Source organism: Pongo pygmaeus, chromosome 11 (assembly GCF_028885625.2).
Source record: "Pongo pygmaeus isolate AG05252 chromosome 11, NHGRI_mPonPyg2-v2.0_pri, whole genome shotgun sequence".
NCBI classification, from domain to species: Eukaryota; Metazoa; Chordata; class Mammalia; order Primates; family Hominidae; genus Pongo; species Pongo pygmaeus.
Window position 1 is genome coordinate 123,115,530 of NC_072384.2, and position 16,499 is coordinate 123,132,028.

Below are 16,499 nucleotides of genomic sequence, written 5' to 3' on the forward strand. Positions count from 1 at the left end.
GAAGGCCAGAGCAAGAGTTTGAGACCAACCTGGGCAACACAGCAATACTCCATCTCTACAAAAATAATAATAATAATAAAAAGATGAAAAACAGAATCACAACTACATAAATATAGCCCATAAGCCAAAAAACCCCATGAACAGAGAAAAAGACTGAAAAGAAATATATCTAAATGTTAATAGAGGTTATGTTTGGGCAAGGATAATTTTTTCCAACTTTTGTTTCCCAATTTTTCCATGATTAGTATATATTATTCTACTTTGAAAACTAAAACAAACTTACAAACTCAATATTTCATTTTATCTCACTTTATTTTTTGAGATAGGGTCTCGCTCTGTTGCCTATCCTGGCGCAACCACAAATAATATAAAAGTGCACTGCAGCCTCAACTTCCTGGGCTCAAGCAATCCTCCCACCTTAGCCTCCAGGGTAGCTGGGACCATAGGCACACGCCACCACACTCAGCTAATTTTTTAATTTTTTGCAGAGACAAAGTCTCACTCTGTTGCCCAGGCTGGTCTCAAACTCTGGGCTCAAGTGATCCTCCTGCCTCAGCCTCCAAAAGTGCTGGAATTAAGGTGTGAGCCACTGTGCCCAGTTAAAGTCAATATTTTAAAAAAGAATTCCAACAGTCCAAATGAACACTGATAACAAACTGGTATATCCATACAGTAGGATACTGCTCAGCAACAAAAAGGAACAAACTGTAGATAGACTTGACAACCTGGATGACTCTCAAAGGCATTATGCTGAAAGAAAGAAGGCTCTCAAAAGGCTACAGACAGTATGAGTCCATTTATACAACATTCTGGAAAAGGCCAAACTTATGGGAACAGAGAACAGATAGTAGTTGTCTGGGGTTAGGTATGGGAAAAAAATGTGACTAAAATAAGGCGTTTTTAGGGCGATGGAACTTTTTGATCTTGTAGTGCCAGTTACAATCATCTAAACCTGTAACAAAACTCATTTTTAAAAAGAAGTACCTAAGTATAGAGAGGAAGACTGAAAGTCAGCAGTCATCATTTAACTTTATAACACTTGTGGCCCTTCAATACATTCTGGAGACCGCTGCTCTAACACAAACATAGAACAAATGCTGGCCTCATTTTGCTTTTCAAATTAAAAAGAGAAAGAACAAACTAATATCTGAGGGAATAAACTGAAAATAGAAAGCTGCTTCATGTTAGCATACATTGAGCAAAACTTCTTCCACGGATTTACTCCCATAGGTAAAAGCTACTAGCAATGGTTGACATAAAATACAGAATGCCTTTTATCTTCTAGATATCCAAGTAAAACATGAATATTTTAAGACACTGTACTCTAATATTAAAATAATATAAAAGTAAGCACATAAATGGAGTAAAAGGAAAACTAACATTAACTGTTAATCTGTGGTGTCGATTATCTGGCACATGCTAGGTATTAACTATCTGTCAATTTCTCTATAATCTTATTTAATTCTCAAGACAACCATGCAAGGTAAGTATTATTATTCCTATAAAACAGATGGAGAAACAAAGCTCAGAACGACTAAGTAACTTGCCCAAAGTCAAACTAATTGGCTGGAGCTAATACAATTAATTATATTGCTAATAAGTTACAAAACCAGGATTTGACCAGAATTGACTCACTCTAAAACCCACGCTCTTTCCACTATAGGGTACACCCAAAAAGATTTAAATGAAAACAAACAATATAAGGGCAAACTTATATATGGCTATATATCCACTTAATATGGTCAAAGATGTGCATTTTTGAGGCCAGGCGTGGTGGCTCACACCTGTAATCCCAGCACTTTGGGAGGCCAAGGCGGGCGGATCACGAGGTCAGGAGATCGAGACCATCCTGGCTAACACGGTGAAACTCCGTCTCTACTAAAAATACAAAAAAAATTGGCCAGGCGTGGTGGCAGGCGCCTGTAGTCCCAGCTACTCAGGAGGCTAAGGCAGGAGAATGGCGTGAACCCAGGAGGCAGAGCTTGCAGTGAGCCAAGATTGTGCCACTGCACTCCAGCCTGGGCAACAGAGCGAGACTCCGTCTTAAAAAAAAAAAAAAAAGATGTGCATTGTTGAAATGTTTTTTATATGATAAACAGATGTTTTAATTTTCAAAAGTTTTTGTCATACTTAAGAATTCCATTTAAGCAACTGAAATAAATTATTTTTAAGAGTCAGTGAAGTTTCCAGCCATGAACAGTATTGTTACTTATGGAAAGTATATTCTGAGTTGAACTTCGGACTGAACAGATACAAAGAAATAACTGCCCTTGCCATTTAACATTTCTCAGTACACACTATATTCAAGGTGCTCTATTCTAGATATTCTTTGATGATAGAGGTCAAAGCCAGTACAAGACATCTACAACCTAAACCCTCAGTAATTCTTCTTTGTTTCTTTGAGACAGGGTCTCACTCCAGTAGCCCAGGCTGGCGTGCAGCAGCATGATCTTGGCTCATTGCAGCCTTGACTTCCCAGGCTCAGGCGAACCTCCCAACTCAGCCTCCTAAGTAGCTGGGAGTACAAGCACACATCACCATGCCCACTGATTTTTTTTTTTTTTTTTTTTTTTTTTTTTTTTTGTATTTTCAGTAGAGACAGGGTTTTACCATGTTGCCCAGGCTGGTCTTGAACTCCTGGGCTCAGGCAATCTGCCTGCCTCAGCCTCCCAAAGTGCTAAGACTATAGGCATGAGCCACCATGCCAGACCTCAATAATTATTTTCTGAGTAAATGCCTACAGCCTAAAAAGAAGATAAGCACACACAAATAGCTATTAAGCAGGGCCAGGAGCAGACAGTGGAACATATCTATGCCAGCTGAGGTAAGCGAGGAGCATACCACTGTCACCTCCATCATTTCCATTTTTAAAGATAAAGAAATTTGATATCTAAAAGCTATAAGTCGACATTAAAATCAGACAGGCACAAAACCTCACTAAACCAACCATATTCGTAAACTAAAATGAAGAGCCTGATTCCACTGTAGGAATACAAACTTACTCTCTCTCTCTCTCTCTCTGTGTGTCTCCCTTTCTTTCATTCTCTCCCTCTGAAGGGAAAAAAATGAAATGAAACAGAACTAAATTATCCCTTTCATACTACTGACTTGCTTCTGGGTATTTTTGCCATGTGGTACCCATTTGTTGGTGTGGATGTCACATGCTCCCACTTTAACACACAGGCATGTATTGAAACAACTTTGGAGTTCCATTTTTGCTGTGAGAGAAGAGCCCAACAGTAATACTACCATTAAGAGAGAGCTTAGCAACATAAACTGGAATCTTTATTTTGGTAATCTTTGCCAAATTCCAAGTATTTTTTTCCTGATTTCTAAATTATGTAAAACTTTTATATTTCTGATACGAGCAGCAATATCTGGATTAAAAATTTAGAATTTTAAAAAACAAATTAAGTAAGCTTGTGATGAGAATAATAAAATCACAATTAAAAAATATACAATTTAGGCCAGGCACAGTGGCTCAGGCCTGTAATCCCAGTACTTTAGAAGGCCGAGGCAGAAGGATCACTTGAGCCCAGGAGTTTCAGACCAGCCTGGGCAACAAAGTGAGACTCTATCTCTACAAATAAATTATTTTAAAAAATGTAAAGATTAGCCAGGCACAGTGGTGGTGTCATGTGCCTGTAGTCCCAGCTCCTTGGGAGGCTGAAGTGGGAGGACCCTTGAGCACAGGAGTTCGAGATTGCAGTGAGCTATGATCATGCCTGAGTGAGAGTGAGACCCTGCCTCAAAACAAAAACAAAAACAAAAGAGAACTTAAAAAATTTATACTCTATTTCATTCAAGAAAGGTTTCAGGATGTTTATAGCATACACATACAATAATGAACTATATATTTTTAGATTTAATTTTGCAATATTTTTAAGAAAAGTCTGATTTCTAGGGCTTTGTATTAAGCCCACCATAATAATTAGATTAACCTCATTATTTAGGCGCCCCCTCCCAACTCCACACTGATTGGCTGGCTTTTTACATTTCCCAAGGGTTATTGCTCTCTCTGGACTTACTTCCTCATATCTTGCTAAGATACTCCCTCTACTGTAGCTGAACTGAATCAAAGGAGAAAATAACCACAAACTCATTTCCACCCATTCCTCCTTGAAATTGCTGGGTATAGTAACATTCCCATTTCCTAGTATGTTGCACTAAGAGACCATACTACATCATAGAAAGTCCACTGACTACACACCACAAAATAAGAACTATTTAAAACTCATGCCAAAGCTGGGGTTTGTTGGAAATGCCTCAGTTCTTTATAACTCAGTTAACAGACTGCTTGTGTCATGCCATCAAACAATTCTGCTTTTAAATGGGCCTGGCAAGTATGTCAGCCTAAATTATCTATGTATTTCACAGACTTCAAAGTACTGCCTGGAGAGGGCTGATCTAAGCTGCGCAAAGGAGGGGCGGCTAGCTACAATTCTATAAGATGAAAGAACACACCAAATGATTTTTTAACAGAAAAGAAAAAGGAATGGTACATGATGTCCTCTAGTAAATGACTATTACATATAACTCAAATTTTTCAAATAGGCTCCTGTTCGGTATAGATCCTTTTCCACCAAAGTACCAATGATTAAAAACTAAGATGTTTGGTTATGTTATCATACATGGCACAGACTGGAAAAGAGCAGAGTCTTCCAGAGAAACTTTCCACTCCTATTCTCACAGTCACCTAAAAGCCCAAAGAAAGATGCTAGGAGAAAGCCTACTGGGAGACCAAAACAGCTTCTAGAATAATCAGAGGCTGATGTGGAGCTTGAGGTTAATAGTCTGGCCAAATTCAGAGAATAAAACCAAGCAACTTGATTTTTAAGTCTATTCCATCCAACAAATTTATTTCACATTGGAACCCACAAGACTATAATTTATATTGCAAATTTTATACATCTCCTGAAGAATTTCAGTGCAGGCCTAAATGATTCAGAAATGCAACAAGAATCTTGTGAAGACATAATGCCTCCAGAAATCGTATCGAATGTGGGTAAACAGGAACCTTTATACACTCTTGGTAGGATGCTAAGTTTGTAAAAAAATCCTTTTATGAAGAGAATTCAACAAATTATCACACATTTAGATGTTTACACCTATGGAATGATCAACTCTAGTTCTAAAAATACCTATTTGTATAAAGGTACAAGGACATTTCTTGCAACAGACATAGTTTGGCAAAAGTTTGGTAAAAATCTAAATATTCATAACAATCTTAGCAAATAAATTATAGTACATTGATATGATGGAAGATTATCCAGCCATTAAAAAGAAATGAAATTGATAGAATGTGCTCAGAGGAGAAACGAGGTGCAGAACAAGACAGGTAAAGTATATCCCATTTGTATAAACACTAAAAAGTATTTATCCATTATCTATGGCTGTAAATAAAAGCATAACATATGCTTGTATAAGCACAGAAAAGGGCCGGCAACTAATTCTAAGAGTAGGACTAAGGAGAAGTTGGATATTTTAAAAATAATAATAATAAAAGATTAGAATTGCTTTTAAATTAAAAATACATATTCATGAAAGGTCTTAAAAACATCACAAATATATTTTCAATTTTTAAAAAAACACAATAAAGCTTAAGAACAATTTTCCTTAAAATGCCCTCCTGTATCATAGCACCAAAGTACAGACTTTCCTTTTTAAAATAGTGCTGAAAAGCCAAGAAACAAATATGAAGAAAAATCTATGACCTTCTCAACACATGAAGGAAAAAGTACATCCTTGTGGGTTGGCTTTTATTTAGTTAATGTAAACCTGGAATGGATTTTTTACCTATCAAAAAAAAAACACAATATTCAATGCATGACAGGACACATTATACTCATGTTAGCAGATCTTAACTATGTGGAACCAAATGTACTAAAATAACTTTCTATATTAAAAATGATGTATTTACACAGTTAAGATGCCATCACATATGCAAATGTGTTACTTCAAAAATTGTTAATGTCAATGCTCCTTACACCCATATTTTTTGAATTATTAATTGGAAATTCTACATGCCAAAAATATGAAATGGTGAAATTAAATTAATCCAGACTGATGACATAAGCTCTCTTCGGAAAACCACATTCCACATGTGGACGCTAGATAATCCTCCATTATTTGAGGGCTCCAGAATTACTGGATAATTTCTCAGAACTGAAGTATTTCACAAGCCCACAATGAAAATGCTTTCAATGAGTTATTTTTAAGCATAGAGTTACACAAAAACCTTTAAAGATCTGACCGCTATATTTTCATAACTTCTAAGACAGATACACAAACACCAACATACATATATGATACAAACCAACAGCAAATTGAAAGAACAAACCAGATCATAAAAGAACAGTGAATTAGGTTTGTTCTGTGATGGCCTTGGTGGTCAAGGGAGGAGAAAGGAACAAGAATCTTAAACATATATTGTGACTAAAGTTTAAAAAAAAAATTCTGTATTTCTACATCCGAACTAAGCAAGGTAAGAAGTAGATCATTCTCTCATTTAGAAAAGTTTCAGGGAAAATGTGAAATTTTAAAAACTATTTTGTCAGTGATTTGAGGGATAGAGGAAATGTAGCTTGCACCAGGACTACAGCAATGCTTTAGAGACAGTTAAGAATGCTCTGAGCAAAAAGTGAAGGCTTAGCATGCTTCATGAAGAAAGTGACACTAACTGGAGCCCTATGAATGGTCAAGAGGCTTTAACCTATCCTATTCCATCTACTATGTTTATTAAAATCCAACATTTTGTAAATGTAGTAGTTATAAACAAAATGCATGGCAATTTGATTTTCAGGGTTCTCCACAGATATATGTCAAATTGACAATTGGATGATTGTATCTTACTAAATCTAAATCACCCTCTTACATTACAAAACCAAACCAGTCTTTCTTTGGCTCTTGTTCCTTTTACACTTAAACTCACTCAACCCAGTGATATGTTTTCTCTTGCCATTTCAGAAAGATTCTATGTATATACATTGGCAGCTTCAGTGACCATAAAGGAATAAACTGCAATTGCAGAAGTCAATCTGTGTTTAAGAAAAAGCCTGAATATTGGATTTTGCAAAATACAGTTGCTTTTCTGGGCATAAGGATTAGGAATTCACAATTAGGTCCTTTGTTCCCCAGAAGTCATTTTTCTTTTAAACTATTTTGTTTATAGTTTAGCTGTTCCTGACATTTAACAGAAAAAATTAAAATGTTAAGGATTGAAACCAATCACCAACCAATAGCTCACACAGCAGCCTGATATGGCAGCTTCAGTGCTGCGTCTGCTGACTTCCTTGTTATCAACTGAAAAATTTACCCCACAGCAGAGTCTGCATTCAAAAGCATATGCCACTCTGCCCAACAAAATGCATAAATCAGCTGAGTCCCTTGAGTCATGACTGATTTTTTAAAATGTTGCAGCAACTGCATATCTACAGTCTCAATAAATGCAGTGGTTGGCTCAGCCTCAAAGAACCTGAATGTGTCTGATTTAGAGTGGAAGTCTTAATGCTCAAAAAGTGTGCCTGACGCAGTCTCTAAACTGGCAGCCTGACGGCCTCATACAACACGGATGGTCAGTCAAAAAAGACTACATTAGAATAAGAAACTGTCCAACGAGGTCAAGCATGAAAATAGGGCTAGCAGTCTTTCATCTACTCTTATAGGAATACTGGTCACATAAAATGTGTGGGAGGCATATCAAAATCCAGCATGGATTCTATTTTCATTTTGGAAGACATGCTTGCCCCACCCCAGATTGACACAAGGCTGGGAATGTTGGGTTTTTCCTTAATATTAGAAAACAAGTTAATGGCAACTGTTGCTCCCTTCTGAGCTACCAAGGGGCAACTGGTACATTCTCTCTGAGCACTATCTGTAAGAATCTGCTCACAGGTTTGTCTCCCTTAAGACTGGCAACTCTGTCTCTGATATTCTAAAGCAGTCTCTAGCAACGAAAAAGAACTTAAAGATCTTTTCCACCAATGTGCTGTGCTGAATGACACTGCCTTGCTCATTCTTGCCACTCTATCTCTACTTTTTGAACCAGTAGTTTAGGTACTGCTCCCACCAATGAAAATCTGAGGAATTTTCACATCAACTGGAAAACTATGGTTTAGACTTTTTTCTTCAAAAAAGTTTCATTATTTAGAAGGAAATTGCTAATGTGAATCCAACAGACAAAAATGGTTACTGGTTTGAGAAACAGTAAAAACATGTTAATTCACTCAAAAAAAGTAGGTGACGAATTACTCAAAAAACAACATGCCTGTTTCCATAAATAAATTCCCACATTCGTCTGTTTTGGTTTTCTTATTCTAAAAATAAAAAATAAAAAAAAAAATAAATAAATAATAAAAAAAAGCATAACAAAACCAATTAAGTCAAAAGTTAGGATAAGAATTGGCCCCGAGTGCCTCAGCAAGGTGACATTAGCCCTTTAATGGACAGCTAAGGCTTTCAAGTCATTCTAGTAAAAAATTCCCATAAACCAGGATGCTAAATTATCTGAGCTTAGGAATTGTAATACCTTAACAACAAGAGCAAACACCAACAGTTCTTATTACATGGCTAGAACTTTTCGAACTGTAATTTCATTTAATCCTTATAACTTATCAATGAAATAAGTGCTATCATTATTCCCACTGTACAGATGAGAAAGTTGAGCCACAGAGAGAATAAACAAATTGTCCGAATTTAAGCAGCTGGTAAAGGCAGAACCATGACTCAAAGCCAAGCACTCTGGCTGCAGAGTCTCTCTATGGAACTGCGGTGCTTTGCTGCCCCCCCTGTTGTCCTCTATGTACAGCAGATGACAAGTAGGGAATCCACATGTACATATTTAGAATACTCAATCAGAAAAGCTCCTTTTGTTATGAAATAAAATCCAGGCCTACCTAAACAGAAAACATACTCCAAATAAACTAAAGCAAATCTATGTTTTCAAAATGGTAGACTTACCAAGCACATTTACCTCCCTTCATTTCTCAAATCCCATTGATGATGGAAAACTTTTTTAAAAAAGAATAAAGCAGAATGATACAAGACAACAGGCAAAAGTAATACCAGAAATGAATCAATGGAGAAAATAGAGCAGTGTAATGACAACAAAGACAGATATAAAAGAGGTTTCCTACAGAAATAGGAACTATCCTTCCCAACGAAACAAAGTACTGCAGAAACGCAAATCTAAAAGATACATGAACTGAGTTTCTGGGATAATCACCTAAGTAATTTGTTCTTTCTTTCTTTCCTTTCTTTCTTTCTTCTTTTTTTTGGGGGGGGGGGCGGTGGGGAGACAGGGTCTTACTCTGTTGCCCAGGCTGGAGTGTAGCTACTGTAAACATAGCTTACTGTAGACTCAACCTTCTGGGCTCAAAAGATTCTCCCACCTTGGCCTCCCAAAGTGCTGGGATTACAGGCATGAGCCAACACGCCTGGCCACCCAGGTGATTTGTTAGAAGATGGCCTATAGCACTAGCACTTAAGAACAGCTCTCTCAATAGGAAGTCTTCCTAAGCATAAGCCTTCGGGCCAGAAAGAGAAGCAGAGTACAGTCTACACCTGGGCCTTTCCAACAAACACAAATTAAAACAAAAATAGCAAAGGCACCACTACCCAGGACTAAAATACTGTCAAGTGCCCCAACCCTACAACAGCCCCAACTTCCTCATCTGCACCCTCTGCCTGGTTGTGAGCATGCCCAGCCCCACAGAACCGTGCATGGCCCTCAGGGAGCCCTAGCAATTAGGGAAGAGGCCTACTGCTGAAACAGTATTACAAAACTTTTGAGGAAACCTAGTGTAATTAACCTAACCCTGATTTATAAATGTAACCATATATTTATAAACATGAACAGATCATCAAGGATCAAAACAATACAAAACTCAAAGAAATAAGATGAATGGAAACAACTCAAGGCTAACAGAAAAATTTGACAATGGAATTATATCAAATTCTCAGTTATCTCTACCAATGGAGGATTTAAGGCACAAGAACACTCAAAACTATTTGCAGCTGGCACTAAACATGTTTTCTGATTTCTATTATAGTAAACTTACCACCTAAAGAAAATTCTACATAGTGATATTAAACACGAACTTCCATTCTCTAAGGATGTGTGACTGAGATCTCTACTATGGCTCCAGCTCCGAGTTCAATATTTTATGCAGCCCTGGGCAAATTACCACTTTCTGTCTTAATTTTCTAATCCATTAAATGGGACAATATTGGGGAACAGATGGAATCCACCATTGGCTGGAGAGTTTGCCATGGACAGTACTAGCTCTGGTCATACCTCTATAATTCCTAAGATAGGTCGATTTACAGTCAATAGTTGTGACTGCTTTGGAAAGTTAAGAATGATATGTTTATCCTCTTCAGGAGAAATTGAGAATAAGGTCTCTGCTTTTGTCAACTGATTCAAAAGAACACACTCTGAATTCTGCAGAGTCTAGAGTAAGCATCGCTGCATAAACACTGCTAGGAATTGATCTGTTAAATCCAGAAACCAAGGAAACACAGCAATTGAGTCACTTAAAGTATTGCTCACCAAGGGACCAATGCACATACAGCTTCGAACAGTCAGATTTGTATCAGAGACTGGAGATGTGGAGTTTGAACAAAACTGAATTCCTTGGCAATCAAGTGGAGGTACTTACTAAATATACACTCATTAAATAACCACCAACCACCACATTCCAAGTGTTGGACCAAGCAACCCACTGTACTAACAAGTCCAGGGCTTAGTCAAAAGTAACAAAAACTGGTAAAACACATTCACAGTCACTGGTACAATGGTAACGGTGGACAGTCACTGCTAAGCTAGAATGACATGATATCAAGTATGTTAAGACAATATGCACATAAATCATGCCACATAAGAAAATGTTCCACAGTGCTTGTCAAGTTGAGGTTTTAACAGTAATCTTCTTAATTATTAAATTCTTTGTTGAAAAATGCTTTCCATTAAAAGAAATGAGAGACATAACAACCAAATAGCTGGACCTTAAATTCTGATTCAAATAAATTAATCATAAAAATTAAATTTATAAAACAAACAAAACTGAAGTGGTAGCGCTTATCTTTTAGAAATACATACTAAAGTAGTTGGGCGCCGATGGCTCACGCCTGTAATCCCAGCACTTTGGGAGGCCGAGGCGGTTGGATCACCTGAGGTCAGAAGTTCGAGACCAGCCTGGCCAACATGGTGAAACACCATCTCTACTAAAAACACAAAAATTAGCCGGGTGTGGTGGCACACGCCTTTAATCCCTGCTACTTAGGAGGCTGAGGCACAAGAATCCCTTGAACCCAGGAGGCAGAGGTTGCAGTGAGCTGATATCAGGCCACTGCACTCCAACCTGGGTGAAGAGTGAAACTCTGTCTCCAAAAGAAAAAAAAAATACATACTAAAGTGTTTGCCGATGAAATGATACAATGTCTATGATTCATATTAAAATAATATGGGAAGTTGGTAGTGGTATAGATGAAAGAAGCCTGTCCATGTGTTGGTAACTGTTGAAGATGGGTGCTGGGTACATAGGGGCTAATTATACTATTTTTTCTGCTTTTATGTATAGTTAAGGTTTTCATAATGAAAAAATGTTTTAAATACACAAATCAAATCAAAGGTGACTTATTCTTACCTGTATTAGAATCTTTTATTACAATGTCAGAGATTTCAAACAGTTTCAGTGGAAGGGGCATCTTACGATTTGCTGCTATGGTCTTCAGGAGGCCAGGAAGAAGGGTAGTGCGTGCCACCTACAGGAAAAGACATGAAATTGCACTGACCAAATAGGACCCAAACAAACACACTTGGTTAAAGACAAAGACTATGGCAGAAAGACTATGGCTTCATAGGAAGACACTTCTGGAAAATGCATTGCCCTAAAATAGCCAAGTCACTTTCAATTTTCAATTCCAGGACACTGAAATTGAAATGAAAAGAATTGAAAACATTCTGGCTTCCAAATTTACAAAATGAAAAATCATAAATTTGATTAAAAAATAACTGAGAAACAAATACAACCTCAATATGTTTGCTCATATGTAAGGCTTGGTTATTTTATTCATTATCATTCATTATTTCATTTTTTCTTTTTTTAGAGACACAGTCTCACTCTTTTGCACAGGATGGAGTGCAATGGGCACAATCACAGCTCACTGCAGCCTCAAATGCCTCAAATGGCTCTAGTGATCTCCTGCCTCAGCCTCCCAAGTAGCTGGAAATACAGGTACATACCACTGCACCCAGCTAATTGATTTTCATTTTAAAAACTGAAGTCTGCTTTCAAGATTTCAAATGCATGTATGCAAGTTTTCATATCCTGCTTCATTTCACAAAGTAATTTAAATAGACTACAAGAAATACAAATGTTTAAATAGATTAAATATAGGTCAGGCACAGTGGCTCATGCCTGTAATCCCAAAGCTTTGGGGGGCCAAGGTAGGACGAACACTTGAGGCTATTAGTTCAAGACCAGCACGGGCAACATAGCAAAACACCACCTCCACAAATTTAAAGATTAGCTAGGTATGGATACATGCCTTTAGTTTCAGCTACTCCGGAGGCTGAGGTGGAGAATTGCCTGAGCTCAGGAGTTCAAGGTTACAATAAGCTATAATCATACCACTGCTCTCCAGCCTAGGCAACAGAGAACCTGCCTCTAACAAATAAATAAATAAAACCATAAATAAATTAAATATGAATTAATCAGAATTAGGACCAGGAAAAATGTAAATGCAATTAAAATACCACAATGAGGAAAACAGAATACAAATATGTAGGTGCTAAAAAATATATATAGCTACTGTGGGTAGGCTGTAACTACAGTTCTAAACTTTTTATTAACTAAAGCAAACGTGATAGTATGTACAGTCATTTCATTCTTCCTATTCCTAAGAAATGCATACCCTGGTACATTTAAAAAAAAAGCAAAAATTTCCTGCTTTGTCTGTAAAATAAATTTCTCCCTGTAAGCTATACGGAATATATCAGCTTCCAACACATGTTACCAGAAGGGTTTTATAAGCAGTGGTGTAACATTATTGTGAGAGTCTGGGCTCTGCAGTCAGACCCCAAGCACTGTTATCTTTTCCCCAGACTACTGCATAACATTCTTAAGCTGGCTTCTGCGCTTCCACTCCTGCCACCTTGTGGCCTATTCTCCATACGAAGTGGTCCTTTAAGACAGAAATCAGATCATGCAACTCCCCTGGTCAAAAATCTCCAAGAGGTTTCCATTAAATTTTGAATAAAATCCATGGCCTACCTGGGACCCTATGTGATGTGCCCTGACTCCCTCTCTACCCTCAACCCCTGCTGCTCCCGCAGGCTTACTGCACTCCAGTCACACTGGAGGCCACACTGGTCAGCAAGAAGATTTCCATCCTGGGGCCTCCATGCTTACTCTGCTCATACATTCTTCCTCTAGGTTCACATGTGGCTTCCTTCCTTCCTTCAAGTGTCTGCTCAAATGTTCTCTCCTACAGATGTTTGCCCTGAACACCCAAGCTAAAACACAGACACTCTTAGATCCTGCACAAGTAACCAAAAGACCCTAAATGGAATTGTTAGATTGTGTTTTGAATGAAAAAGAGAACGTCTTTCCCATCACACTCACTATACCAACAAGCTGCTACTCGCCTTCAACTTGGTGCTTCTTAAATATTATTCATTTTCCCCATTGGAGGGCAAGTGCCCAAACCATTCACAAAAACGAAACTACAATGTTAAAAGTTAAAAGGAAATTTAACTTATTGAAATATAATAAACAAACTACTGTTATAGAAAATTTTTCTTAATTTTATCAGTGTATTTTATAGATATGCCTTATTTGCATATTTAAAAACCTACAGAAATACAAAAAATTAAACCTGAATCTGATCAAGCTTCTATATCCAACCACCAATTTACTGGAAATTTAGGGGGCCATTGGAACATATTCAGCAAAATCCTAAACGTAATTCTATAGGACAAATGACTCAGTTTCCTCAATAAACTGAAAGGAAAAGAAAGACGGAAGGATGAGAGGTGCAACTTGTAGATTAACAGAGACATGAAAAGCATATAAATCAATGTCAATGTATGAACCGCATTTGAATCCCAACTCAAACTGTTAAAAAAAAAAATTGATGGGAGGCCGAGATGGGCGGATCACGAGGTCAGGAGATTGAGACCATCCTGGCCAACACGGTGAAACCCCATCTCTACTAAAAATACAAAAATTAGCTGGGCATGGCGGCACACACCTGTAGTCCCAGCTACTCAGGAGGCTGAGGCAGGAGAATTGCTTGAACCCAGAAGGCGGAAGTTGCAGTGAGCCAAGATTGCACCACTGCACTCCAGCCTGGCAACAGAGTGAGACTCCACCTCAGAAAAAAAAAAAAAAAATTGACAATTGGGAAAACTAAAACAATGACTGGATATGTGAGGTGATTAAAGAATATTATTGTTAATTTGGAAGGGGTGTGGTAATATTCTGTAAGTTTGTTTATTGTCACTATAATAAAATTTTACATATTTTAGCCAAGTTACATTTTTATCTTGCCCATTCTCTAACATATTTACTATCAGAAAAGAGCCCAAAGTTAAGAATTATGCAAGAGAAAGAATGGATTTAGACAAGAAACTGAGTTATAGGCCCATGAAGAACTTTACATTTAACTTAACCATAAATATAAACCTCTTAGCCAAATTAGTGATGGTAGGACTCACCTGCTGGTAAAGCAAGGTAAAATATAGAATCTGTTAGGTCAAAAGACAGGCACTCTCTTTGATCTTTAAGGTACTTCATGCAGAAAGATTGATTCTTAAGTGTGCTAAGCCACAGCTATTTATAGTGACATTTAATGCATTTCTGATTATTTTCCTTCCACTTATATAAAATAGATAAGACAGGATGTAAATCCTGAAGAACATAACAGTTACCACATCTTAAGAAATCTATCAAGCTTCACTAGGGGAATACAAGGAGGTGGGGGGCAAGGGCTGAAAAACTACCTATTGGGTACTATGCTCACTACTGGGTGACAGGTTCAATCACACTCCAAACCTCAACATCATGCAATATACCTTTGTAACAGACCTACACATGTACTAACTGAATCTAAAATAAAAGTTGACAAAAGGCCAAGCGAGGTGGCTCACACTTGTCATCCCAGCACTCTGGGAGGCCGTGGTGGGTGGATCACTTGAGGCCAGGAGTTCGAGACCAGCCTGGCCAACATGGTAAAACCCCATCTCTATTAAAGTACAAAAATTAGCAAGGTATGGTAGCACATGCCTGTAATCCCAGCTACTCGGGAGGCTGGGGCACAAGAATCACTTGAACCCAGGAGGCAGAGGTTGCAGTGAGCCAAGATCAGGACACTGCACTTCAGCCTGGGTAAGAGAGGGAAGCTCTGTCTCAAAAAATAAATAAAAATAAAATGAAGTTTTTTTAAAAAGTAATCAAGCTAGATAAGTAAAACTGGGAGAAAAAGGTGCATTTAGAATAAACAAAAATCCATTAAGATTTACTGAAAAATCATTCTATGCAAATGAATTTGAATACCTCTTATTAAAAAGAACACCATGGGCAAACTTTAAAAGCAATCGGAAACTAGACCTCAGAAAATAAAATATAACAATTCATTACTACAATCCTTCCAAAATTAGTATAAGGATTCTTCAAAGTTCTGACCCTAAGTATAGATAAAGAATTCATATACTTGATATATATTACCAATTAGTTCTTTAATTAGTCTAGCTCTAATCTACAACATTAGTAGGTGGTTCTATAGATAAACTTTAGAATTTTTAAATTTAGTTTTAAACACTTTTAGAACTTTTAGAATTCTTTTTAGAACTAACCCAGTCCCTTATTTTTGTAGACGTAAAAACCAAAATCCAAAGAAACGATTTCAAATCAGAATTCAGATATTATTTATAATAGCATTAACCTTCTTTAAAATATAACCTTCCAGTTCCAAGATTCCCCTTGATTCTAGAAGATATGATTTTCTCTAAAATCTAGGTTAAAAAACATACAGACTTGCATATGCAAGAGAAATAGAACAAGAGCTTATTAGTATAAAAGAGAACTATTTAAAGTTATTAATAAGCAAAGATGTTATAATCTTAAAATGCCCTCCCTTTATAGTTAATATCCTAATCTATAACACAAATCACTTAATACTCAATATTAAAGTAGTATCATTCTCATTTAAATATTCCTAATCTCTAAATGAAACTGCCAATAAACTTAGACAATTACAATAAAAGACATAAGCAGCACAGTCAAGAACTGATATAATGGGCAATTTCAAAGTGAATGACTTACGAAGGAACTGGGACCAGGTTTTGATTCATTTATTACAAATGAACGGAAAAGAGATGAAATCTGGCTAGGTGCAGGGGCTCATGTCTGTAATCCCAGCACTTTGGGAGGCTGAGGTCACTTTGCGGGTCACTTGAGGTCAGGAGTTCAGGACCAGCCTCGCCAACATGGTGAAAC

General features: G+C 37.2%; 1 protein-coding gene across 2 annotated transcripts in view; it reads right to left on the reverse strand.

Moving 5' to 3' along the window:
• FARSB (phenylalanyl-tRNA synthetase subunit beta) overlaps nucleotides 1-16,499 on the reverse strand; it is an 83,538-nt gene that overhangs the window by 29,893 nt on the left and 37,146 nt on the right. For both annotated transcript variants that reach the window (XM_054477328.2, XM_063648000.1), the window contains exon 15: nucleotides 11,646-11,763. In XM_054477328.2, coding sequence (XP_054333303.1) covers nucleotides 11,646-11,763 — 118 coding nt within the window. The remainder of the gene's footprint in view (nucleotides 1-11,645; nucleotides 11,764-16,499) is intronic.